This window comes from Puma concolor, chromosome B3 (assembly GCF_028749965.1).
Source record: "Puma concolor isolate L17-30 chromosome B3, mPumCon1.1.hap2, whole genome shotgun sequence".
In the NCBI taxonomy this organism is placed as follows: Eukaryota; Metazoa; Chordata; class Mammalia; order Carnivora; family Felidae; genus Puma; species Puma concolor.
This window is the reverse complement of record NC_141672.1, coordinates 64,391,970-64,416,921: the sequence shown is the minus strand read 5'-3', so window position 1 is coordinate 64,416,921 and position 24,952 is coordinate 64,391,970. Positions and strand designations below refer to the sequence as shown.

The 24,952-nt window shown below is 38.0% G+C and overlaps 1 protein-coding gene and 1 pseudogene across 8 annotated transcripts in view; one reads left to right on the top strand and one right to left on the bottom strand.

Annotated features, from left to right (window-relative positions):
• The window catches only part of LOC112855725 (uncharacterized), a 69,154-nt gene that overhangs the window by 38,012 nt on the left and 6,190 nt on the right, over window positions 1-24,952 (bottom strand). For all 8 annotated transcript variants that reach the window (XR_015252428.1, XR_015252429.1, XR_015252430.1 and 5 more), the window contains exons 2-5: window positions 9,767-9,888; window positions 8,057-8,195; window positions 4,404-4,525; window positions 2,355-2,465 (exon numbers count right to left, since the gene is read on the bottom strand). Coding sequence is in view for 1 of the 8 variants with exons in the window: in XM_086709933.1 (XP_086566059.1) it covers window positions 2,355-2,465; window positions 4,404-4,525; window positions 8,057-8,195; window positions 9,767-9,888 (494 nt within the window). In the remaining 7 variants the exon portion in view is untranslated. The remainder of the gene's footprint in view (window positions 1-2,354; window positions 2,466-4,403; window positions 4,526-8,056; window positions 8,196-9,766; window positions 9,889-24,952) is intronic.
• On the top strand, window positions 18,061-19,442 carry LOC147580011 (putative ribosome biogenesis protein RLP24 pseudogene; annotated as a pseudogene).

Sequence of the window (24,952 nt, the reverse complement as noted above, 5' to 3'; positions counted from 1 at the left end):
TTTCTGTTGATCTTAGGGCCTCTCAAACACAACAATTATCTTTAGCATCAAGGAAGGAAACTGTGAAGGTTGCCAATAAAATGGTATAAAAACAGCTTTCTGCCATTGGGTTACTAATAGCCACCAAAGCCATAAGCTGGGAAAGTATGTGGGATGGGCATGCATCCCCATATACTCCTTTGAAAAGTAAGGGGTAAAAATCTTTTAAAATGTAAATAAATGCTTTTTTTTTTTTAAAGTTCATTTATTTAGAGAGAGGGAGAGCATTCACATGAGCAGGGGAGGGGCAGAGAGAGACAGGGAGAGAGAGAATCCCAAGCAGGCTCTGTGAGGTCAGCACAGCACCCCATTTGGGCCTCAACCTCACAAACTGAAATCATGACCTGAGCTGAAATCAAGTCAGATACTTAACCAACTGAGCCACTTGGGCACCCCGTAAATGTTTTATATAACTTTATCATCTTCTTTAAAAAAATAATAATAAAGTATTTGGTTGTCCATTTATAAACTATGATTCTCAGAGGTCCTGATTTTTATTTTTTATTAAAAAAATTTTTTTTAATGTTTATTTTTGACAGAGAATGAGCACGTGAATGGGGGAGGGGCAGAGAGAAAAGGGTGCAGAGGATCCCAAGCAGCCTCTGCTGACAGCAGAGAGCCCAGTGTGGGGTTGGAACTCATAAACCATGAGATCACGACCTGAACTGACGTCAGACGCTTAACCAACTAAGCCACCCAGGTGCTCCAGAGGTCCTAATTTTTAAATCTGAATTTCCAATTAAATCGACACTACTGTTAATTATGTGATTCTTATTATCCAAGAGCAATGTGTTTTCGTTCACTAAATATGGGATAGTGAGAACAACCCATGAATTTTTTTACTGGACAATAAATTTACTTTAATCATTTGTTTATTTCTAAGATGAGAAAGAGACAGAGAGAGAGAGAAAAAAGAAAGTTTGGAAGGAGGAAGACCATGAAAAAATTTCCTTCAGTAAGAAAGGGGAAGACTAGACCTCAATTGTACTGAGATGTCTTTCAACATCAGATTGCCCTTAACACCAGAGAGCCTTCGATGCTCAATATTTCCCTGCATTGCCACTAGAAGTATAAGATTGTCAGTCAAAGGGTAAGAATTACTGCATTAAGCAAAAAACTTCCTTTCCCCCTTTTGGTTATTTTTGCCCTTACATACAGAAAAAGAGAAAATTTCTGTTGTAGCCCAACCCAGGGCATCATTCCCCTTGAACCGCCATTCTGTGGCATCCACAAAGCCTCCTGAAAGCTTAGAAAAAGAAGATAAAGAACTGAGAGCATTAATTTTTTTGCTTACTTTCAACGTAAGAATTTAATTAAATACACTTCTGACCAACATCTAGAGGTTCAAAAATGCTACCAAAACTGTACTAAAGTGGAGATGAAAGAGATTAAGAAAAAAAATTCCACTTTCTAATAACACTGGGGAGGAAGAGAAATAGGAGTGGAAGATAATTATAATTACATTCATCTTTATTAATGTTTTAAAATATTAAGTCAACTCCACCTATTTCTACACAACAGCAACCAAGAATAGATTCAAAAAGATTTTCTAACTCCAATTCAGAAGAAACTTGGCTAAATTATGGTATAAGATAGACAACAGAAATATACATATATATATTTAATTTTTAATGTTTATTTATTTTTGAGAGAGAGAGAGAGAGCGAGCAGGGGAAGTGCAAAGAGAGAGAGACACACACACACAGAATCTGAAGCAGGCTCCAGGCTCTAAGCTGTCAGCACAGAGCCCGACGTGCGGCTTGAACTCACGGACCGCGAGATCATGACCTAAGCCGAAGTCAGACGCTTAACTGACTGAAACACCCAGGTGCCCCGATAACAGAACGTATATTTAAAAAGGTACCTTTATTTTTAAAAAAAAATTTTTTTTTCAATGTTTATTTTTGGGACAGAGAGAGACAGAGCATGAACGGGGGAGGGGCAGAGAGAGAGGGAGACACAGAATCGGAAACAGGCTCCAGGCTCCGAGCCATCAGCCCAGAGCCTGACGCGGGGCTCGAACTCACGGACTGCGAGATCGTGACCTGGCTGAAGTCGGACGCTTAACCGACTGTGCCACCCAGGCACCCCTAAAAAGGTACCTTTAATACAGCTTAGGAAACACAGTCAATGGTACTGTAATAGTGCTGTGTGGGGACAGATGGTACCTATGCTCATGGTGAGCACAGATTAATGTACAGACTTGTCAACCACCATGTTATACACCTGAAACTAATGTAACACTTTGGGTCAACTGTCCCTCATAAATAAATAAATAAATAAATAAATAAATAAATAAATAAATAAAAGGGTACCTTTATTCTGTCAGTGAACTGGTATTTTTTAATAACCATTTCCTGCAACTGGCAAAAATCTCCATTCAATTCTACTCCATATAGTTGCAGTGCTGAACTGTAAAGATAACCCTGAAAAAGAAGACACACTGTGATGCAAATGAATTAACTGTGAGTTCATTTCTACCTAAAATTTAAAAAATCAAACTTAAAAAAAATGGAATTCAATAAAGTAAAAATAAAATGAAAGATAAATAATAACTTGTAGTGTATGTAAAACCTACAACTTCGGGGTGCCTGGGTGGCACAGTCGGTTAAGCGTCCGACTTCAGCCAGGTCAAGATCTCACAGTCCGTGAGTTCGAGCCCCGCGTCAGGCTCTGGGCTGATGGCTCGGAGCCTGGAGCCTGTTTCCGATTCTGTGTCTCCCTCTCTCTCTGCCCCTCCCCCGTTCATGCTCTGTCTCTGTCTGTCCCATAAATAAATAAAAAAAAAAAAAAAACAAAAAAACGTTGAAAAAAAAAAAACCTACAACTTCAAGAACTTAAAGACTCTTACTGATCAAGACCTTGATTGTAGCTTATTAATTTCTATTATTTAAAAGCAATCATGTTTTGAAAGATTGATCGCTTCTTACTTTTCCTGATAAAACCGTGCATTCAACAAAGTTGGAAGTGAGAAAAGTGATCACATACAGATTCTCTGTTTAATACCCTATTTCTGTAATTTCTTGGAAAGTTTTATCAGGGGAAATCAAGAAAGGAGTTAACCTGTGGGGAATACAATGGAAAATCATGCACAGTCTGACACTAGAGGAAGGTGGCTGAAGATGTGTCCTGTTGGGCTTAGGGAAGTCAGTCTGGTGTCTGCAATCTGCCAAAGATAATTGACCAATCAGTCAACAAGAACAATCAAGAAGTGACTAGATATTATAACGTATCCATTTTTGGTTGCAATAACAAAAAAAATAATATGGAAGGAAAGGCAAATCATATTCTGAATATCATTTTACGTCAACTAACACCCATGTATAAAGCAGATTTGTATTCACAGCTCATGATGGATTTTTAGAATATGTTCAACAGAATGCATGTAGGTACTCAAAAATTTCTGTTGAATCGGTAACCATATTAATAGGGAGAAAAATGACAATACGTTTAAATTTATTAATGCTGCCACATACCTGCACAGCCAGATTTCTTTCAGCTATATACTCTTCCAACAAATCAGAAAATGGACAAGAGTGGAGCAAATATGGTAAACAATCATAATCTCTAATGTTCTCCAAACAAAACCATCTGACAATCTGTATTTTCTACTACAGATATCATTACTAATTATAGAATGTAAGTCTTAACACTAAAACATAAACTAAGCTCTAAAGAGTTAACTTTCTGATTAGAGCAGCAACAGATGCTGGGAACTGATGGTGCCTGTTTCTGGTATGAGTCTCTACTGCTGTTGGCCACATGTTTTAACAAGTCTGCTAATGACAACCAGAAACCACATTTAAGTTTTTTGATAAAACCATTTAAGAACATTAGAAATACTCGTGATTTGAATTTTTTTTAAAAAGCCACCTTGAAGTGATACTTCAGAAACAAATGTCTCCGTTCAACTTGAATCACAGAAAGTTGGAGCAAGATGTGTCCTTGGATATTATTTAGTTAGCTTATTTACAGGTGAGGAGCTTGAAGCCAGGGTGTTAAGTGACTTGGTTATGGTCATATGCAATTTCCTAGGTTAGGTAAATTTTATAAAAATTTTACTAAAAGCTCTTACCAAACCTCAGTCCATCAGTAGTGATGGGCAAAATAGCAAAGTGTTATGAGGGTCACCTGCTTCTGTTTGTTGCTATTCCTTCATTTGTGTCACAGAGACAAACTAGTAAAGGATATCAGAGAGCTGGCCTTTGAAATTCCAAGTCCAGTATACTATTTTAACCTCATTATTCTGTTACTCTAATAAATAAAGCCAAGCTGTCACCTTGAATGGTGGCAGGCAAAATTGTTGCTAGCAGGAGAAGAAAGTATTTTCCAAATGTTGAGTGTGTCCACAAGCTGGACTTTACCCCATAAAGGACTGCGCCAAGCCTGGAGCCAACGTCAACCAAGACCTTTCCCGACAGATCAGGGAGGACATGATGATAAATGAACTTCAATTCCATGAGGGAGAAGGAATGAGAAATAAATCCTGGAGAATTAGAACAGAATAAACATCAAATTGTACTTGGGTATTAAATATTCTCTTCTGTATTTTTAATTCTTTTAACCAAATTTATAAAGCATATTTCTTTTTTCTTTTTTTTACTGTTATTTTTTAATGTTTTAATTATTTTTGAAGGGGAGAGAGAGACAAAGCATGAGCAGGGGAAGAGCAGAGAGAGAGGGAGACACAGAATTCGAAGCAGGCTCCAGGCTCTGAGCTGTCAGCACAAAGCCTGATGAGGGGCTTGAACTCACGAACTGTGAGATCATGACCTGAGCCAAAGTTGGACGCTTAACTGACTGAACCACCCAGGCACCCCTCTTTTGTAATTTTTTAAAATGTTTATTTTTGAGACAGAGAGAGAGAGAGAGAGAGAGAGAGAGAGAGAGAGAGAAGGAGGAAGGGAGGGGCAGAGAGAGATGGAAACACAGAATCTGAAGCAGGCTCCAGGCTCTGAGCTGTCAGCACAGAGCCCGACGTGGGGTGTGAACCCACAAATGGTGAGATTATGACCTGAGCTGAAGTTGGATGCCCAATAGATTGAGCCACCCAGGTGCCCCTATAAAGCATATTTCATGTTTTTCTCTTCATCAACAAAGGCCATTCAGAGGTTATTTAGAAAAAATTAATGTGATAATTTTGTATTCATTCACTCTGACCTGTATTAGAGAAGAATAAACATGAAGTCTCTGACATTTAGGGAACAGCTACTTAGCAACCTGTCCCTATCCCTGTGCCCCTCACTTCCTTGTCCTTGGTTTTTCTCTTCTTTTCCCTAGGACTCTTATTCTGTAGGATGCTTCCTAACTCCCATACCATCTGGCTTTCTCCCCTTATCCCAGAGCAACCACAGAACAGCCACACACTACTGCATAGAACACACACTATCAAATGAATGACCATCTCTGGAGTTGTGCAGTGTGGCAGCCCTGACCAACCTAAAATGTGTTCTGGAGTGCAGGAGGAGGCTGGTATGAGGGGAGGCAAAGACATTCCCATAAATTATTTTTATTTCTGAGTTTAATTGCTACAATTTTTTAACTGTTACAAGCCTCCTAGCTCATCTCACTCCATTGTTTGTGTAATCAAGTATCTGGAAGAGCCTGAGTATATTTTTTAAAGACTTGCTATATTATGTTCTACATAATACAATGGTAGGAAGGGGAGATACTTTGGCTATAAGTAATAGATGGTGGGAAAGAAAATGGGAAGCAGGCAGGCTAATCCCTTGGAAGGAAATAAAGCGTTTGACCACTACTATCCTTTTCTGCCTAGAATCCTCATCCTCACTACCCTCTTTGTCACATTAGTGCTTCTGCCTTGGGTTACAGAGTCATCATTAGTGTCTTACAGCTAGACAAGCCCCTTTTCATAGAAGGAGAGTTCCACAAGATGATAGTTTTTTCAGATTCACTGTAGTTATATGGGCTGGCCTGCACACCTAGTCACTACTTACAACCTGATTTCTATGGGAAAATGCATCTATTTTCCCACAAAATGCTTTGTAATTTTCAAATTTCTATGTGTCAAACATATCTCTTCTTTAGACTTCTGCAAATCAGATCTGATATGGTATTATAGTTGTAATTCACTTTTTAGTTTTCCTTTTATGGTTCTTATCTAAGTCCTTTTCTATTCTTGAATTTTAACTATCTCAAATGGAAATTGTGAGTACTATCTAAAAATAGAATCTTAAACAAGTAAATCAGGGAAGTTTAATTCCCCATTATAATATAGAGACAATATATTTGTATTAGCAGCACATTACAAATTTGGTAGTAGTCAACTTTTGACAATGATATTATCTGAGATCAGTAATATCAACACAAGATTACTTACCCGGAGGGGTAGGCCACTATAAGCAATAACTAAATCTAAGTGACCAGGAAGATTGAAATAGCATGTCTAAAGCAACAGCCTAGATGATCATATCCAATTTGAACAAAGAATATATTAACAGAAGAGTTAGCATTTTAGCAGCATGGGGTTAGTCTAGCTTCCCATTTGAGACATAAGTGTTGCATCTTAGGGGCAGAGATGCAAGAGACTTTCTGTCACTAGAGCTGTACTCTCTTATGGACTGGAGATGTTTCACTAGGTCAAATCATGGCCTGAATAAACTCTTTCTCAAGATCATCTTTTTAAGAAAAAATAAAAAAAAAAAAAAGGTTTTTTTTAATGTTTATTTATTTTTGAGAGAGAGAGAGAGAATGTTAGAGTGAGAGGGAGACACAGAATCCAAAGCAGGGTCCAGGCTCTGAGCTGTCATCAGAGCCCAATGCAGGGCTTGAACCCACGAACCATAAGATCATGACTTGAGCTGACGTTGGACACTTGATCGATTGAGCCACCCAGGTGCCCCTAAAATTTTTTTTAAATGTTTATTTACATTTGAGAGAGAGAGAGAGAGAGAGAGAGAGAGACAGACAGCCAGTGTGAGTGGGGGAGGGGCAGAGAGACAAAAGGGGAGACAGAATCCAAAGCAGGCTCCAGGCTCTGAGCTGTCAGCACAGAGCCCCCTGAGGGGCTCAAACTCATGAACGGTGAGATCATGACCTGAGTCGAAGTTGAATGCTTAATCAACTGTGACACCCAGGTGTTCCCAAGATTATCTATCTCTGTCCTCTGAATCTATGCCCATCCAACAATATCTGGTTACTATCTTTTTTTTGTTTGTTTGTTTATTTCTGAGGGAAAGAGAGAGACAGAGAGAGCGCAAGGAAGAGACAGAGAGAGAGAGGGAGACATAGAACTCGAAGGAGGCTCCAGGCTTTGAGCTGTCAGCACAGAGCCTGACGTGGGGCTGAAACTCGTGAACTGTGATATCATGACCTTAGCCGAATTCGGACGCCCAACCAACTGAGCCACCCAGGTGCCCCTATCTGACTTCTCAAGTAGATGCTTTTATAAGAACATTTCAGCCCCCCTGCAGTTATAGTTCTCATTGTAAATGAATTAGCATTATGGCTTATCTATGAATTTCTTGTAAGTTTGGAAAGTATAAGTTGGTTTCCCTGTACTCAGTTATTTCTGATTAGTTTCTGGACCTGAAAAGTCACTTCTGTGAAAAGCAGAGAGACCCTCCCTGGAGGCATTAAGTGGCCTAACTTTCCTGGGTTAGATTTCTATTTTGCCTCCCTAAACTTCAATAATTGCTAATGGCTATGTTGGAGGTTGGCCTTTTTCTTTCAAAAACCATTGAATGCCTTGGTCAAGAGTTTGCATACTTGGGCAACTGGGTGGCTTAGTTGATTAAGCGTCTGATTCTTGATTCGGCTCAGGTCATGGTCTCACAGTTGGTGGGATCAAGCCCCACGTCAGGCTCTGTGCTGACAGTGAAGCCTGCTTGGGATTCTCTCTCTCCCTCTCTCTCTCTCTGACCCTCCCCTGCTCACAAGTGCTCTTTCAAAAATAAACAAACTTAAAATAAAATTAATTAAAAAAAAAGAATTTGTATTCTCATGAAATGTAAAGAAAAGACACAAAATCATCAGGTTTGCATAGTTGAATGCCTACCTAAAGGTGCAGTCTGGTGTGAGCCACACACCATACAGTAGTTTCTGCTCATTTTTCCTTCCTCACATAATGAATCAATAAAGTCTTCATCATAAAGGAATGCATCAACGTGAACTGTGGGTTCTGGCTGCTGCTGTATCTGGTGGAGAGAAGAAGAACTTCAAAAGAAACAAAGTACAAAGGAGTCTCTTTTTATTGCTAAATAAGGCAAAACATCAGTGGTTCATATGCTAAAAATCTGAGAGCAATAACAAGGCACAGAAAGACAAGTTTCACTTATTGAAGGGCAACCCTGCTCTTCTTTCATTATTTCTGAGACAATTAGAAACTTTTAAGTTGATGCAAAATGATGTAAAACATGGCCATGAGAAATATATAAAATTTGAGTTAAAGGAGTATTTTGAGACCATCCTGTCCATCCTAAGTAGTTTATTTTACAGACAAAGAAACTGATACTCAGATTTCTCCAAAGAAAACGACCATAAGAAAGAATTGAAACTAAAACTAATACCACGTTCTTCTGAGTCCTACATGTCAGTGACTACCCATCAAAATACTTAGCAAGTAATCTTAGCCCAGAGACAAAGTTTTCAAATAATAAAGATGTTAGTAAAATTTCTTGCTGACAATTAATAACCCTTTATTAATACTGGCAAAATATGATATAATAGCAAGTGGCTACAAAGAAAAAATGTCTGATTCTTTTTACCTTAACTATAATAAAGAATCAACCTATTTACTTAGAGACCTACAAAATTATATCTATACCTACACATACATGAATCTGTTATACGTGTGTAAAATGTATGAACATAACACAAGGACCAGAAAGAAACAAAGGAAGATAAAAATCATTTGTCAGAATAAGGGATTATGGGTCAATGATTACTGGCAATGAATATACTTTTTCCTTGTTTCATATATTTTGGTATATCATGCCACTGATACAGGACTGTCTTATTAATAACATCCAAACTATATTACAAATACTCTCTCAGTTTTTATACTATTCACTACTTTCCACCTTTGAGAATCCACTCTGAATGACTGGATGTTTACTAAGATTTGCTAAGTGTTCACAATGTGCACAGCACTATCAAAAATTTATGGGATTTAGTTCTTCTGCTTAGGAATTTGCATGCTGAAAAACCACATAGAGAGTTGCTGTTTTCAGATTAGTGGGAGAAGGATTATTATTAGCTTTGCTTTAGGAAACAATATTCCTAGCATATGTACCCCATAAGAGTTGAGATCTGAAGGGACTTGAATGAGAGGGTTGTCTGGATAAGAAACATGGGACTTATTTTAGGAATAAAGGAACTGAATAAGCAAAAATTGTACAGTGCAAAAGCAGGAGAAGGAAACAAAAAGATGAATTTCACCTTTGATAAAAGTGAGGGAAATGGAACAGGAAACAGAAAACCAGGACAATGATGTAGGCAGGACCAGATTATGGTTGGGCCTTGTTCTGTAGGGGGGTGGGGATGGGTTAAGTGCTTGGCAAACAGGATGCCCTCATAAAATATTTGTTGAATGAATGGGAGCCAGAGGGTTACAGACTCAAAAGAATTAGGGACATGGCTGAAGAACCAAATGAAATACTGTTTAAAGCAGAATTCAGGACTAATTAGACCAGAGAGGCTGTGGGATTAGGGAAGAATAGGAGTATCCTCAAATAGCACTGAAAGTAAATTAATTTAATGTATTTACTTTTTGGAGCGCTAGATGTTCTGAGGAAAGCATGGTTTCTAGAGGTAAGCAATTCCGAAGGTCTTCTGCTATGTTTTTCAACATAATGTCATTATTATCTTGAGTGAACTCATCAAAATCTCCTGGGGAAAAAAAAAAAAGAAATATCTTTTATGGTTTTGGTCATACCTAAGTTAATACAATGGACATATTTTCCATCAGAAAGCATCAATTTATAACAATAAATAAGCCTTCTAACCAATGAAATATTCAAATTCTAATAAACGTTCCATTTCAAATAGTGAATTTTTCTTTTTCCCAAATTGTTTGAAAATACAAAACTTGACTATTTCAGCCTGTTCAAGAAGAACAAAGGAATTTAAAATATATATAACATTTTAAGGGCACCTGGGTAGCTCAGTTGGTTAAGAGTCTGACTTCAGCTCAGGTCATTATCTCTTGGTCCATGAGTTAGAGCCGTGCATCAGGCTCTGTGCTGACAGCTCGGAGCCTTAAGCCTGCTAAGAATTCTGTGTCTCTCTCTGCCCCTCCCCTGCTTGTGCTCTCTCTGTCTCTTAAAAATAAACATTAAAATAAGTAAACACATGAATAATATGTAGTATTTAAACTATTTTTACTCGAAAATAGCACTGCCATTAGTTTTTTAGGGTCTTAAACTCACCAGCAAGTGGTTAAATATTCCTTCTCAGACCATACAGATCTTAGTGTAGGAGGCATCACAGAGACTGCTAAGAAGATAACTAAACTGAGTATCCCTGCCTCCAACAAAATGTACCTAAGCCTTAAGATAATAAGCACTAATGGCTGACACCAACTATGTAATAAACTTAACAATGACCGTGATGCTCTGCTGCATTTGAGCAGCAGGTAAAATTATCATTAAAACTGTATTTCTGGGGGTGCGTGGCTGGCTCAGTTGGTGGAACATGCAAATCTTGATCTTGCGGTCATGAGTTTGAGTCCCTTGTTGGGGTGTAGAGCTTACCTAAAAAAAAAAAAAAGCATATTTCTTTTTTGAGAGGGAGAGAGAGAGGGAGGGAGAGAGGATCCGAAGAGGGCTCTGTGCTGACAGCAGTAAGCCCGATGTAGGGCTCAAACTCATGAACCTCAAGATCATGATCTGAGCCGATGTCAGACACTCAACCAACTGAGCCACCCAGATGCCCCAAAAGAAAATATTTCTGATGGCTATGGCCTACTTCTGGATGATCTGGCAAAAAGTGGAGGGGTAGATGAGGTAAGGGAGAGTATGTGTAGCAATAAAGATGGGGAAGGTCTAGTTAAGAGATTGACAGCTGATGAATCTAGGTGAGGGTATAAAAGGGGTGTTTATTGTTCAGTTGTTTCTACTTTTAGGCATGTTTAATATTTTCTGGTTCTAAAAAAGTATTATTTCCAAGCAGCTCATATGTAATTTTATTTTTTTTCTCTCTTTTTTTTTTTTTTTAAATTTTTTTCCAACTTTTTTTATTTATTTTTGGGACAGAGAGAGACAGAGCATGAACGGGTGAGGGGCAGAGAGAGAGGGAGATACAGAATCGGAAACAGGCTCCAGGCTCTGAGCCATCAGCCCAGAGCCCGACGCGGGGCTCGAACTCACGGACCGCGAGATCGTGACCTGGCTGAAGTCGGACGCTTAACCGACTGCGCCACCCAGGCGCCCCTGTAATTTTAAATAGAATGTGACTTATCTGAAAGTAAAATACTCATAAAGTTAGCTACCACTTGGGATGCCAAATGTAGACTGGAAAGTACTACTAATGAAAATATTTTACCTTTCTCTGAAAAGACTTTCTTATACTGAACTCTTACTAGAGTAAAAGCATGCCAAAGGGTCTGTTTCAAAATAGCTGTAGAAGGAAAACACGGAGATCCTGAAGGTTAATGTCATCTGTCTCCACATTCCCTGCCCCCGAATTGTGGGCTGTTTGTAAGTAAGCTCATGATTTGTTCTTAAACAAAAAAATAATTCTTGTGTTGGTTCAGAATGCTATTATCCTGTCACTAATAACAATTAAAAGTTACAAAGCAGGCCAATGGCAGCATAAGGAAATAAGCGGAGGTTTTCTGATTCTAAATAAAGATACTCTTCTTTTTCACTGTATTATTCGGTGCCTTACACACAAAGGATCTTTCTCTGCATAACTTCTCACTGAGCAACAGTAATACAAAGATTCAGTTTGCTGAACGGATGTGAGAAGGTCTTTGAGCTTTTTTTCTTTCCTCACCTATCTAGCATAATGTTCTAAGCTGTTGCTTAAAGTTATTTCTAGAAGGAGACAAAACATAAAATTATAGAGAAACAAAAATACTATTAAAATTCATTCCAAACTCTTTTAGGTGGAACTTAAACAGCATCTGATATGTGTTTTTCAAAAAATTGGCCTTTTTAATTGTATTTGTAAAATCTAAGTTTTCTCAAGGTGTTAATTAATATCTAACATCTGCTTAGCTTCCTTCCCTCCATAGATAGAACACTGTCTGGGAGTCTCTATGACTCACATTAATTCTAATAATATCACTCCCACCAGTGATCCTTAGCAGGTTCTCTCAATTTGTAAATGGTATCACTAGAAAAGCCAAAAAAAGTCTCATTATGTTAAACTAAGATATTTCCTATCCCAACTTCTTTGGATTTAATTCTGTAACATAAGCAACCATATTAATAAAACATAGTTTTCATGTGGGTCTGCCTTATAAAAAGCAGCCCAGAGACTCCTGGGTGGTTCAGTCAGTTAAGTGTCTTGACTGTTGATTTCGGCTCGTGAGACTGAGCCCCGAGTCATGGAGCCTGTTGAGGATTTTCTCTCTCTCCCTTTCTCCCTCTCTCTGCCCTTTCCCTGCTCATGTACCTGCATGCTTCTCTCTCTCAAAATAAATTTAAAAAAAGTCTTACAGTGAAAAAGGAACTTAGACTATGACCTATTACCAAATGGCCCATCCATCTATGCATCTCTGATATATACATATGCATACACAGACACACACAGACACACAGACACACACAGACACACAGAAACACACACACACACACACACACACACACACACACACGATAGTTGTTTAGTCTTTGCTTGAACGTATTCAGGGACAGAATTCCTTCCTCATGCTGAGCCAGAATCTGACTCTCTATAACATTAACTCATTTTTTCTGAGAGGAATCATCACCTTTAACGCTATACAACATTTACTGAATGAACACTTGAGGCATGCTAGACTTGGTACTTTTCACACACTATCATTTAATCCTAAAAATCCTATAGGTGGTAACTATGATTATTTCTATTTTGTAACAAAAACAACGAAAATATGAGGTCAGAGGTTCAGTTACTTGCCTCAGTCATACTGGCCAAAAGGTGGAGTTGGGGTTTAAATGCAGGGCTTAGTCTGAACTCTTAATTACTACATCATAGCAAAGAAGGCAGCTGGCTAGTAACAGTTCTCCTATCACTACCATAATCTTCTCTTCTCCCCACCTCTGACCAGTTCTCCATATGATGTGGCAGCCATATCTTTTGCCATCTGCTTGCTGTCTTCTGGACTTGTTCAACAAAACCCTTTAAATATAGCCTTGGAACTCACATTCCCAATCTAGTTCTCTAATCCATGGCTACCTTCGTTTATTCTCTTCTTCTATCACATTGTGGAGGCTAGGGCCCTGATTACTACTGCTACTGGGTGATTAATAAATTTGGAAGCGATGGTGGCAGTGGAGGCCAAAGAGTGTCTTCAATAGTCATATGTAAAGATCAAGGAAGCTGGAACAATGACAGATGGGAATGGCTGCAAATTCTAAGCCATCACAATCGATTTCCAGCTGTCTCTCTGGTGAAGTATGTTTATTTGAGAGTCAATACTTCAATTAATGTGAGCATTACCAGTTGAGAGATACTATGAAAAGGTGTATTAAATTCAGTCATTTAAAAAAGGTAGTTATGAATGAAGACTGCATTTGTTTAACCCCAATACCAAGGATACCAAGTGAAAAAGAGAACTGGCACCTCTTACCCTGAACAAACTCTGATTCAACCACATTCAAGGGTAAAGAGAGATTTTTTCAGTTACAGCAATGATTCCTTTTTTTTTTTTTTTAAGTTTATTTGTTTTGAGAGAGAGAGAGAGCACAAGCAGGGGACGGGCAGAGACAGGGAGAGAGACAGCATCCCAAGCAGGCTCTGTGCTGTTAGCATGGAGCCCGATGTGGGGCTTGAACTCATGAACTGAGATCCTGACCTGAGCCAAAACTGAGAGTCAGACTTAAACTGACTGAGCCACCCAGGGGCCCCAAGCAGTAATTCTTCAGTGTGGCCCTAAAGAGGATCTACATATGGGACTTATGTGGTCCTTAAAGGGCCTAAAGCTGTATGCTCGGTTGTATACATAAATATGTATATTTTTCCAGGAAGAAAGTTCTTAAGAGGTTCAATAATTATAGCTAATACTATTGAGCACTATGGCAATTTTTAGTGCAAGAAGGCTAAAATTAGTCTTAGTATCTGTAGTGGTTGGCAAATAACTTCTGAAAAGAAGAGCAAAACATTTTTGCCCTAATAATGGCTATAAGGTTAAAAAAGCATGATATGATAGGATATTACTGAAGTGTGTAAATCTGAACTTCACGTTATATCGTTAACTATTTACTCTGTTATTAAAGTGGAATTTCTTAAAACATCATTTCTAAAGGCTGTGCAATATTCCACCATTGTGTATTTATTTAACCATTCACTTCTAATGCACATTTAGATATAGCTCTAACTGTGAAAAATTAAGGACACTGCAACTAACATTTTGGCATTCATCTTCTCTTGCATTTCTGATTATTTGCTTATTGTAAATGGTTAGAACTAGAAGTACTTAAACATTTTAAAGGCTTTTGCTACGTATTGTCAAATTTCTTTCCTGAAAGATAACACCAATTTACTTTAACAGAAAAGAATATGTGTTTCATTAAACCCTGCAGCAGTAAATATTACCATACAAACTTTATTGTTTTAATTTGCATTTCCTTAATTACTGGTGAGGCTGACATCTTTTAACATGTATAATAGCTATTTCAGAATGTGTGGTAACAGTATTATGCTTGGAAAAAGATTAAAGAAAGGTGTTAGTTGCTTGCCAGTAAAGTTTTTCTCAAATTACACATGTAGGTGGGAAGGGAATGGAGAAAGAAAAGTTGCTCTAAAGGTCAACATTAATTCTTTAAAAATTTCCTACCTATATTTAACTAAATATATGAGTAAACAGAAGTCAACAAAACTGATAGTCTACGAATCAAGCCCCACTTTTTATACCTGGTCAGTATCAAGTCCTGCCTTTTTTGCTTGTAAAACCTACTTCCTCTTTATTCCCACTCCAACCACCTCAGCCACAGTCATCACTTCACACTTAGATACTAGGACAAACTCATGACTAGCCCCTTGATCTTGGTTCCCCTACTATAACATACCTTGTACATCTATTTTAAACTAATCTCACTGAAACCTCACTTTCATATCACTTGCTTCCCTTACAATTTTTGGATGTCTTTCTACTTTTCAACCTATCAAATCTTCTACTAGATATTTAAGGCCCTCTATATCAAGAGTCTAACCATCCTATTTTCTATCCTTATTACCCCTAACATAATTTCTGCTCAAGACAGGCAAATCTTGGGGTGCCTGGGTGGCTTAGTTGAGTGTCCGACTTCAGCTTAGGTCATGATCTCACAGTTTACAAGTTCAGGCCTTGCCGTCCTGCTCTGTGCTTACAGCTCAGAGCCTGGAGCCTGCTTTGGACTCTGTGTCTCCCTTTCTCTCTGCCTCTACACTGCTCATACTCTATCTTTCAAAAACAAAAGAGGCAACTCTCCCCAGTTGTTTTCCATACTCCTTCCCATTCATACTGTTCCTTTCAACTGCATGACCTAGCTTTTTGCAATAAGGGCCTGTCCAAATTATTTTGTGTCCATGAATTGCTTCTTTTTTTATTAAAAAAATTTTTTAACATTTATTTTTTGAGAGAGAGAGAGAGAGAGAGAGAGAGGGAGGGAGGGAAGGAGGGAGACAGGGTGTGAGTGAGGGAGCGTGAGTCCCCAACATGGGACTGGAACTCGCAAACCGAGAGATCATGACCTGAGCCCTCCAGGCACCTCTCCATGAATTCCGACCTTCGACCTCTAACCTTAACTTATCCATATTCTTACATCTAATGACTTACAATGCATAAATACAAGGTTTTATGCACACACACACACACACAACCTATTATTCATTCATATCATGTATTACTCTGAAGTCCCTACTGAAATTTTGAAAATTTATTGAGGGGACTTCTGGTCCCAGACAAGATGGCAACTTTCCTCACTTTCCTTTGTTCCTCCCCTCTAACTACAACTAAATACCCTGGAAATAATTCAACAGGCAATTATAAAATAGGAATTGGAAAGCTAGAAAGAAGGTGAACTGTCTAGGGGCCTTAGGACTTAAGAACAGTCACTGCAGTGAGTTCCCTGGATTTTCTTTTCATCTTCCATGTAGCTTGGACTAGGTACCAGAGAAACCAATACCAGAACCACTAACAGGCATAGGAGGAAAAAAAAAAGTATTAAGAAAAGTGTGTTATCTCTTGCCAAAGACTGGTAAAGGGGACAAACAACAGAGACCTACTGAGGAACCCTAATCCCCACTCCACACCTGGGCCAGCAGCAGACTGTCCAGTCTTCGGACCCTCTACCCAGGGGCATAAAAAAACCCAGGTCTGGCACCTCTTAGCCATCTGCTCAGTGGTGGAAAGCAAACAAGGTCCTGAATCGCTTGTCTCCTATTCTCACTACTGGAAGGCAGCCTAGCAAGGCAGGGCAGCCCAATGTGTTTCCCCATGCAGATGACACCAGCATAGATTGAACAAGAACTGCAACAGTGCTAGAGAACAAGGCAAAGTTGAAAACGCTGCAAGAACACTGAAAACCAAATTGTTATCACAGACACAGCCCACAAAAGCAGGCCAGAACCAACAGGTTAGAACTAAGCAAGACAACAAACCGCCTATTGATAAAAAAATTTGAATAGGAACAAAAGTCTTAGCATAACATCCAAAATATCTGAGATATAATCAAAATGATCCTGGCATGATATCCAAAATATCTAGGATATGATGGAAAATCAATTATTATACAAAGAACAGAAAAAAAAAGTCTTTAACCTGTAAGGGAAGACAGATCAGGAACGCAGCAGACCTATCCAGAGAAACTTGACAGACCAGAAAGGAGTGGCAGGATATATTTAATGTGTTCAATTGGGAAAATATGCAGCCAAGAATTCTTTATCCAGCAAGGCTGTCATTCAAAATACAAAGAGACAGTTTTCCAGACACACAAAAACTAAAGGAGTTTATGAGCACTAAACCAGCCCTGCAAGAAATTTTAAGCGGGACTCTTTGGAGAAAAGACACAACAAAACAAAAAAGACCAAAAGCAACAAAGATTATAAAGGACCACAGAACATCACCAGAAACACCAACTCTAAGGGAACACAATGGTACTAAATTCCTATCTTTCAGTACTCACTCTAAATGTAAATGGACTAAATGCTCCAATCAAAAAGACAGTGCATCAGAATGGATAACAAAACAAGACCCATCTATATGTTGCTTATAAGAGACTCATTTTAGACCTAAAGACACCTGCAGATTGAAAGAAAGGGGACAGAGAACCATCTATCATGCTACCGTACTTATATCAGACAAACTAGATTTGAAAATGAAGACTGTAACAAGGGGTGAAGAAGGGCATTATATCATAATTAAGGGGGTCTATACACCAAGAAGATCTAAAAATTGTTAATATTTATGTTCCCAATGTGGAATACCCAAATACATAAATCAATTAATCACAAACATAAAGAAACTCATTGATAATACCTTAATAGTAGGGGTCTTCAACACCCCACTTACAGCAATGGACAGATCATCGAAACAAAATCAGCAAGGAAACAATGGCTTTGAATGACACACCAGACTGGATGGACTTAACAGATATATTCAGAACATTTCATCCAAAAGCAGCAGAATACACACTCTTCTCGAGTGCACATGGAACATTCTCCAGAATAGATCACATACTGGGACACAAATCAGCCCTCAACAAGTACAAAAAGATTGAGATCATACCTTGCAGGTTTTCAGACCACAACTCTATGAAACTCGAAATCAACCATAAGAAAAAATTTGGAAAGACCATGAATAATTGGGAGATTAAAGAACATCCTACTAGGGGTCGCATCACTTCTGCTCAAGTTCGGCGTTTCGTCTGTGAGAACTCACGTGGTTTCAACATGCCTATTGAGAAGTGTTATTTCTGTTCGGGGCCCATTTACCCCAGCCACGGCATGATGTTGTCCACAAGGATTGCAAGGTGTTCAGATTCTGTAAATCCAAGTGTCATAAAAACTTTAAAAAGAAGCGCAATCCTCGCAAGGTCAGGTGGACTAAAGCATTCCGTAAAGCAGCTGGTAAAGAGCTTACAGTGGATAATTCATTTGAATTTGAAAAATGTAGAAATGAACGTGTTAAATACCAGTGAGAGCTATGGAGTAAGACTACTGATGCAATGAAGAGAGTTGAAGAGATCAAACAGAAACGCCAAGCTAAATTTATAACGAACAGATTAAAGAAAAATAAAGAATTACAGAAAGTTCAGGACATCAAAGAAGTCAAGCAAAACATTCATCTTATCCGGGCCCATCTTGCCGGCAAAGGAAAGCAATTGGAAGAAAAAATGGTGCAGAAATTACAACAGGATGTGGACATGGAAGATATTTCTTAAAGATCTCACTATTTCTATAAGTGCATTTGAAAATCTCCTTAGGAGACCAAGAACTTCTAAATGATCTTTTATATTTTACATAAGGTCACTCAAATGAAAGGTATTTAAAAATACATCTCTTCTATGTTGCTCATTGCTGTCTGTAAAACATCAGATATTATGGATGTTAGATTGCATTTCCATTGTTAAACCGTCACTGATAGTTACATTTATGTAAATCATGCAAATTCTCTTTGTAAATACAGAAGTGAAGTGTAGGCATAAAATGTTCCTGCCATTTGGGTAATGGCACTATGCAGTATTTATGTAAGAACTAATGACAAAAATATATTTTACATATCGCTAGCCATAAATTTTCTTTGCAGTAAAATATTAATTTTACTTTATTAATATTATAGAAGGGGGCTTAAAACAAGGAACTAAAACAACCTGTATGTATGATAATTAGCCTTAAGTAATCTTTTATTTTGATTTCAGTATTTGTTTTGGTTTCTTAGAAGAGTATATGAAGCCTAATTATGTTGGGGGTGAGAGCTGAATAGCTTTTTCCTGAAATGGCACTATATACTTTCCATTTTGGAGAACACTCAATTCTGAGATTCCTGATAAAACCAGATTTTTTTTTCCAGCTTAGCAGTGGTTTAGAAGTGGAGAAATCCCAGTGCCTTTTAGGATGTTGTGTGGTTTCATTTAAAAAGCTCCTAATTGTTGTTGGATAATAGAATTTATGGTTTTTGTGTCACAAATTATTTGGACCTAAGTTCATATTTTTTGTTTAAAAGCTACTAAAAATGTATTCATTAGCAGGAAGAAAATAACTCCCACATACTACTGAAGTAGGAAATACAATTAAAGAAAAATATATACTGAATAATGTTTTTATATTTCTACATTTTTTGCAACTTTAAGGATATTAAGTAACTCACTTTTTATATTTTTAAGGACAGAACTTAGAATAAATTATAATCTTAAGGTTATAAAATTATAAAGCAATGGCTAAATTTTTACTTCAGTATTAGTGAAAAAGTGATCACTGGACAAAGTGTTCAGGACAAAGATCTGAATTCCAGTGTGATTTTTGCCCTTGTGTTCTTATTTGTTAAATATGGGTCATTGATAGACAACGTTATTGATAAAGCAATTAGGGGAAATGATATATGAACTCAAAGACATTTGTTAAATTACTTGAAGTTTGTACTCCATACTAGATTTATGTTTGTTTTAATATCAACATGTTTAAGGGGTGCCCAGGTGGCTCAGTTGGTTAAGCATCCGACTTCGGTTCAGGTCATGATCTCACAGTTCATGGGTTGAACCCTATGTCAGGCTCTGTGCTGACAGCTCAGAGCCTGGAGCCTGTTTCAGATTCTGTGTCTCCCTCTCTCTCTGCCCCTCCCCACTCATGCTCTGTCTCCCTCTGTCTCAAAAATAAATAAACATTAAAAAAAAAAAAAAAAGAACATCCTACTAAAGAATGAATGGGTTAACCAAGAAGTTAAAGAGGAAATTAAAAAGCATATGGAAGCCAATGAAAATGAAAGTATGACAGTCCAGATCCTTTGGGATGCAGCAAAGAAGGTCATAAGAGGGAAGTTATAGCAATCAGGCCTTCCTAGAGAAGGAAGAAAGGTCTCAAATACACAATCTAATCTTAAACCTAAAAGAGCTGGAAAAAGAACAGCAAAAAATTCTGCCCCAAACCAGCAGAAGAAACGGAATAATAAACATTACAACAGAAATCAATCTTGAAATAAAAAAACCAGAAGAACTGATCAATGAAACCAGGAGCTGGTTCTTTGAAAGAATTAACAAAATTGATAAGCCCCTAGCCAGAATGACATAAACCCCTAGCCAGATTGATCAAAAACAAAAAGGAAAGGACCCAAATAAATAAAATCAGGAATGAAAGAGGAGAGATCACAACCAATACTACAGAAATACAAACAACAAGAGAACATTATGAACAATTATATGCCAATAAATTGGGCAATCTGGAAGACTGCCCAATGGACAAATTCCTAGAAACATATAAACTACCAAAACTGAAACAGGAAGAAATAGAAAATTTGAACAGACCCATAACCAGTGAAGAAATTGAATCAGTAATCAAAAACCTCTCAACAAACAAGAGTCCAGGCCTGGATAGCTTTCCAGGGGAATTCCACCAAACATTTAAGGAGTTAACACATATTCTTTTGAAGCTATTCCAAAAAATAGAAATGGAAGGAAAACTTCCAAACTCATTCTATGAGGCCAGCATTACTGCGATTCCAAAACCAGACAAAGAACCCACTAAAAAGGAGAACTACACAGCAATTTCCCTGATGAACATGGATGCAAAAATTCTCAACAAGATACTAGCAAACCAGATCTAACAATACATTAAAAGAATTATTCACCACGATCAAGTGGGATTTATTCCTGGGACGCAGAACTGGTTCAATATTCGCAAATCAATCAATGTGATACATCACATTAATGAAAGAAAGGATAAGAACCACACATTCCTCTCAATAGATGCAGAAAAAGCATTTGACAAAATATAGCATCCTTTTTTTTTTTAATGTTTGTTTATTTTTGAGAGAGAGATAGAGCGCGCACTTGTGAAAGTGGGGGAGGGGCAGAGACAGGCAGACACATAGAATCCCCACCAGGCTCCAGGCTCTGAGCTGTCAGCAAAGAGCTTGACGTGGGGCTCAAACTCATGAACAGCAAGATCATGACCTGAGCTGAAGTTGGATGCTTACCTGACTGAGCTACTCAGGCGCCCCTAATCCTTCTTCGATAAAAATCCTTAAGAAAGTAGGGATAGAAGTAACATATCTCAAGATCATAAAGGCCATATAAGAAAGACTCACTGCTAATATTATCCTCAATGGGGAAAAACTGAAAGATAAGCCCCTAAGGTCAGGAACATGACAGGGATGTCCACTCTCATCACTATTATTTATTCAACATAGTGTTGGAAGTCCTAGCCTCAGCAATCAGACAACAAAAAGAAATAAAAGGCATCCAAATCGGCAAGGAGGATTTTTTTATAATCAAGGTACAGAAATCGTATGCATTTCTTTTTTTTAAATATATTTCTTATTTAAATGTAAATACAGCCACAGAAATACATTAATTTTTGTAAATGTGAAAACTCTCTTTAGCTCTAATACCTGTAATCTCAATTTAATGTGTCCACCTTTGACTGTACCTGGTTATGTTTTCTTAATTTTTTTTAATGTTTGTTTATTTTTGAGACAGAGAGACAGAGCATGAACAGGGGAGGGGCAGAGAGACAGGGAGACACAGAATCTGAAGCAGGCTCCAGACTCCGAGCTGTCAGCACAGAGCCCAACGCGCGGCTCGAACTCACAGAACTCACAGACCATGAGATCGTGACCTGAGCTGAAGTAGGAGGGTTAACTGATTGAGCCACCCAGGCGCCCCCATATGCATTTCTATACACCAATAATGAAGCAGCAGAAAGAGAAATCAAGGAATTGATCCCATTTACAATTGCACCAAAACAATTAAATACCTAGGAATAAATCTAACCACAGAAGTGAAAAATCTATACAATGAAAACTATCGAAAGCTTATGAAAGAAATTGAGTAAGACACAAAAAAATGGAAAAACATTCCATGCTCATGGATTGGAAGAAGAAATATTGTTAAAATGTTGATACTACCCAAAGCAATCTACATATTCAATGCAATCCCTATCAAAATAACACTAGCATTCTTCACAGAGCTTGAACAAACAATCCTAAAATTTGATGGTATCAGAAAAGTCCCTGAATAGCCAAAGTAATGATGAAAAAGAAAACCAAAGCTGAAGGCATCACAATTCAGGACTTCAAGCTGTATTACAAAGTTGTAATCATCAACACAGTTTATGGTAGTGGCACAAAAAGACACACAGATCAATGGAAGAGAATAGAGAACCCAGAAATGGACCCACAAATGCATGGCAAACTCATCTTTGACAAAGCAGGAAAGAAAATCCAGTGGAAAAAAGACACCCTCTTCAGCCAGTGGTGTTGGGAAAACTAGACAGCAACGTGCAGAAGAATGATCCTGGACCAGTCTTTTACACCATACACAAAAATAAATTCAAAATGAATGAAAGACCTAAATGTGAGACAGGAAGTCATCAAAACCCTAGAGGAGAAAGCAGACAACAATCTCTTTGACCTCAGCTACAGCAAGTTCTTACTTGAAATGTCTCTGGAGGCAAGGGAAACAAAAGCAAAAATGAACTACTAGGACCTCATCAAGATAAAAAGCTTCTGCACAGCGAAAGAAACAATCAGCAAATTTAAAAGGCAACTGATGGAATGGGAGAAGATATTTGCAAATGACATATCAGATAAAGGGTTAGTATCCAAAATCTATAAAGAATTTATCGAACTCAACACCCAAAAAACAAATAATCCACTGAAGAAATGGGCAAAAGACATGAATAGACACTTTTCCAAAGAAGACATCCTGATGGCAAACAGACACACGAAAAGGTGCTCAACATCACTCATCATTAGGGAAATACTAATCAAAACCACAATGAGATACCACCTCACACCTGTCTGAATGGCTAAGATTAACAACTCAGGCAACAGATGTTGGTGAGGATGCAGAGAAAGAGTATCTTTTTTGCACTGCTAGTGGGAATGCAAACTGGTGTAGCCACTCTGGAAAAAAGTATGGGGGTTCCTCAAAAAATTACCCTATGACCCAGCAAATGCACTACTAGGTATTTAGCCAAAGGATTCAAAAATGCTGATTCGAAGGGTCACATGCACCTCAATGTTTATAGCAGCACTATAGACAATAGCCAAAGTATGGAAAGCACCCAAATATCCACCAACTGATAAATGGATAAAGATGCGGTGTATACACAATGGAATATTACTTGGCGATCAAAAAGAATGAAATCTTACCATTTGCAACAACGTGGATGGAATTAGAATGTATTATGCTAAGCAAAATAAGTCAGCCAGAGAAAAGCAAAAAAATCATATATTCCACTCATGTGGAATTTAAGAAACAAAACAGATAAACATAGGGTAAGGGAAGCAAAATAAGATAAAAACAAAGACGGAGACAAACCAAGAGACTCTTAAATACATGAACAAACTGTGGGTTGCTGGTGGGGTGTTGGGTGGGTGAATGGGCTAAATGGGCGAGGGGCATTAAGGAGGGCACTTGTTGGGATGAGCACTGGGTGTTATATGTAGGTGATGAATCACTAAATTCTACTCCTAAAATTATTACATTATATGTTAACAAACTTGGATTTAAATTTAAAAATAAGTAAATAAATAAAAATAAAATAAAAACTCTGTTAAGAGGATGAACAAATTACAGACTTGGAGAAAATACTTGCAAACCACATATATGTTCATAAAGGGCTTATACCTAGAATACATTAAGAACTCTCAAGATGACAGTATAGAAAAAATACAATTAAAATTGGGCAAAAGACATAAACAGATATTTCACCAAAGACGATATTGAAATGGCAAATAAACACATGAGCAGATGTTCAACAACCTAATGATATATCACTCAAATAACAGAATGGCTAACATAAAAAATATTGATAGGAGCGACTGAGTCAGTTAAGTGTCTTGAGTCTTGATTTTGACTCAGGTCAGGATCTCATGGCTTGTGAGACTGAGCCCTGTGTTAGGCTCCATGCTGATAGCCTCTGCCCCTGTCTCTACTTGCCCTCTCTCTCTCTCTCTCTCTTGCTCTCTAAATATATAAATAAACATTAAAAAAAAATACTGACTGGGGTACCTGGGTGGCTCAGTCGGTAAAAGTGTTTGACTTCGGCTCAGGTCATGATCTCCCAGTCTGTGAGTTCCAGTGCAGCCTCAGTCTCTGTGCTGACAGCGCAGATCCTGGAGCCTGCTTCAGCTTCTGTGTCTCCCTCTCTCTCTCTGCCTCTCCCCCACTCACACTCTGTGTGTCTCGCTCTCAAAAATAAGTAAGTATTAAAAGAAAGAAAAAAAAACTAATAGCAAATGCTGGTGAGGATGCAGAGAAATCAGATTACAGTATGTTTGTATTAACATAAAATTGGCTCAGCCACTCTGGAAAACAGTTTGACAGTTTCTATAAAACTAAAAATGCACTTACCATATGACCCAGCAATTGCACTCTTGAATATTGTCACAGAGAAATGAAAACTTACGTTATCACAAAAATCTACACATGAGTGTTCACAGCAATATTATTTGTAAGAAAGGTTTGACTGGAGTGGGCATTTCAGATGGCTTCTTTACTCCTATGTCTGGTGTCTAGGCAAGGATGGCAAGAACAGTTACAGCCTGGTTGAGCATCTTGCTGTCCATAGGCTAGCTGGGGATTCCTGACAGTTTGATAATCTCAAGGTA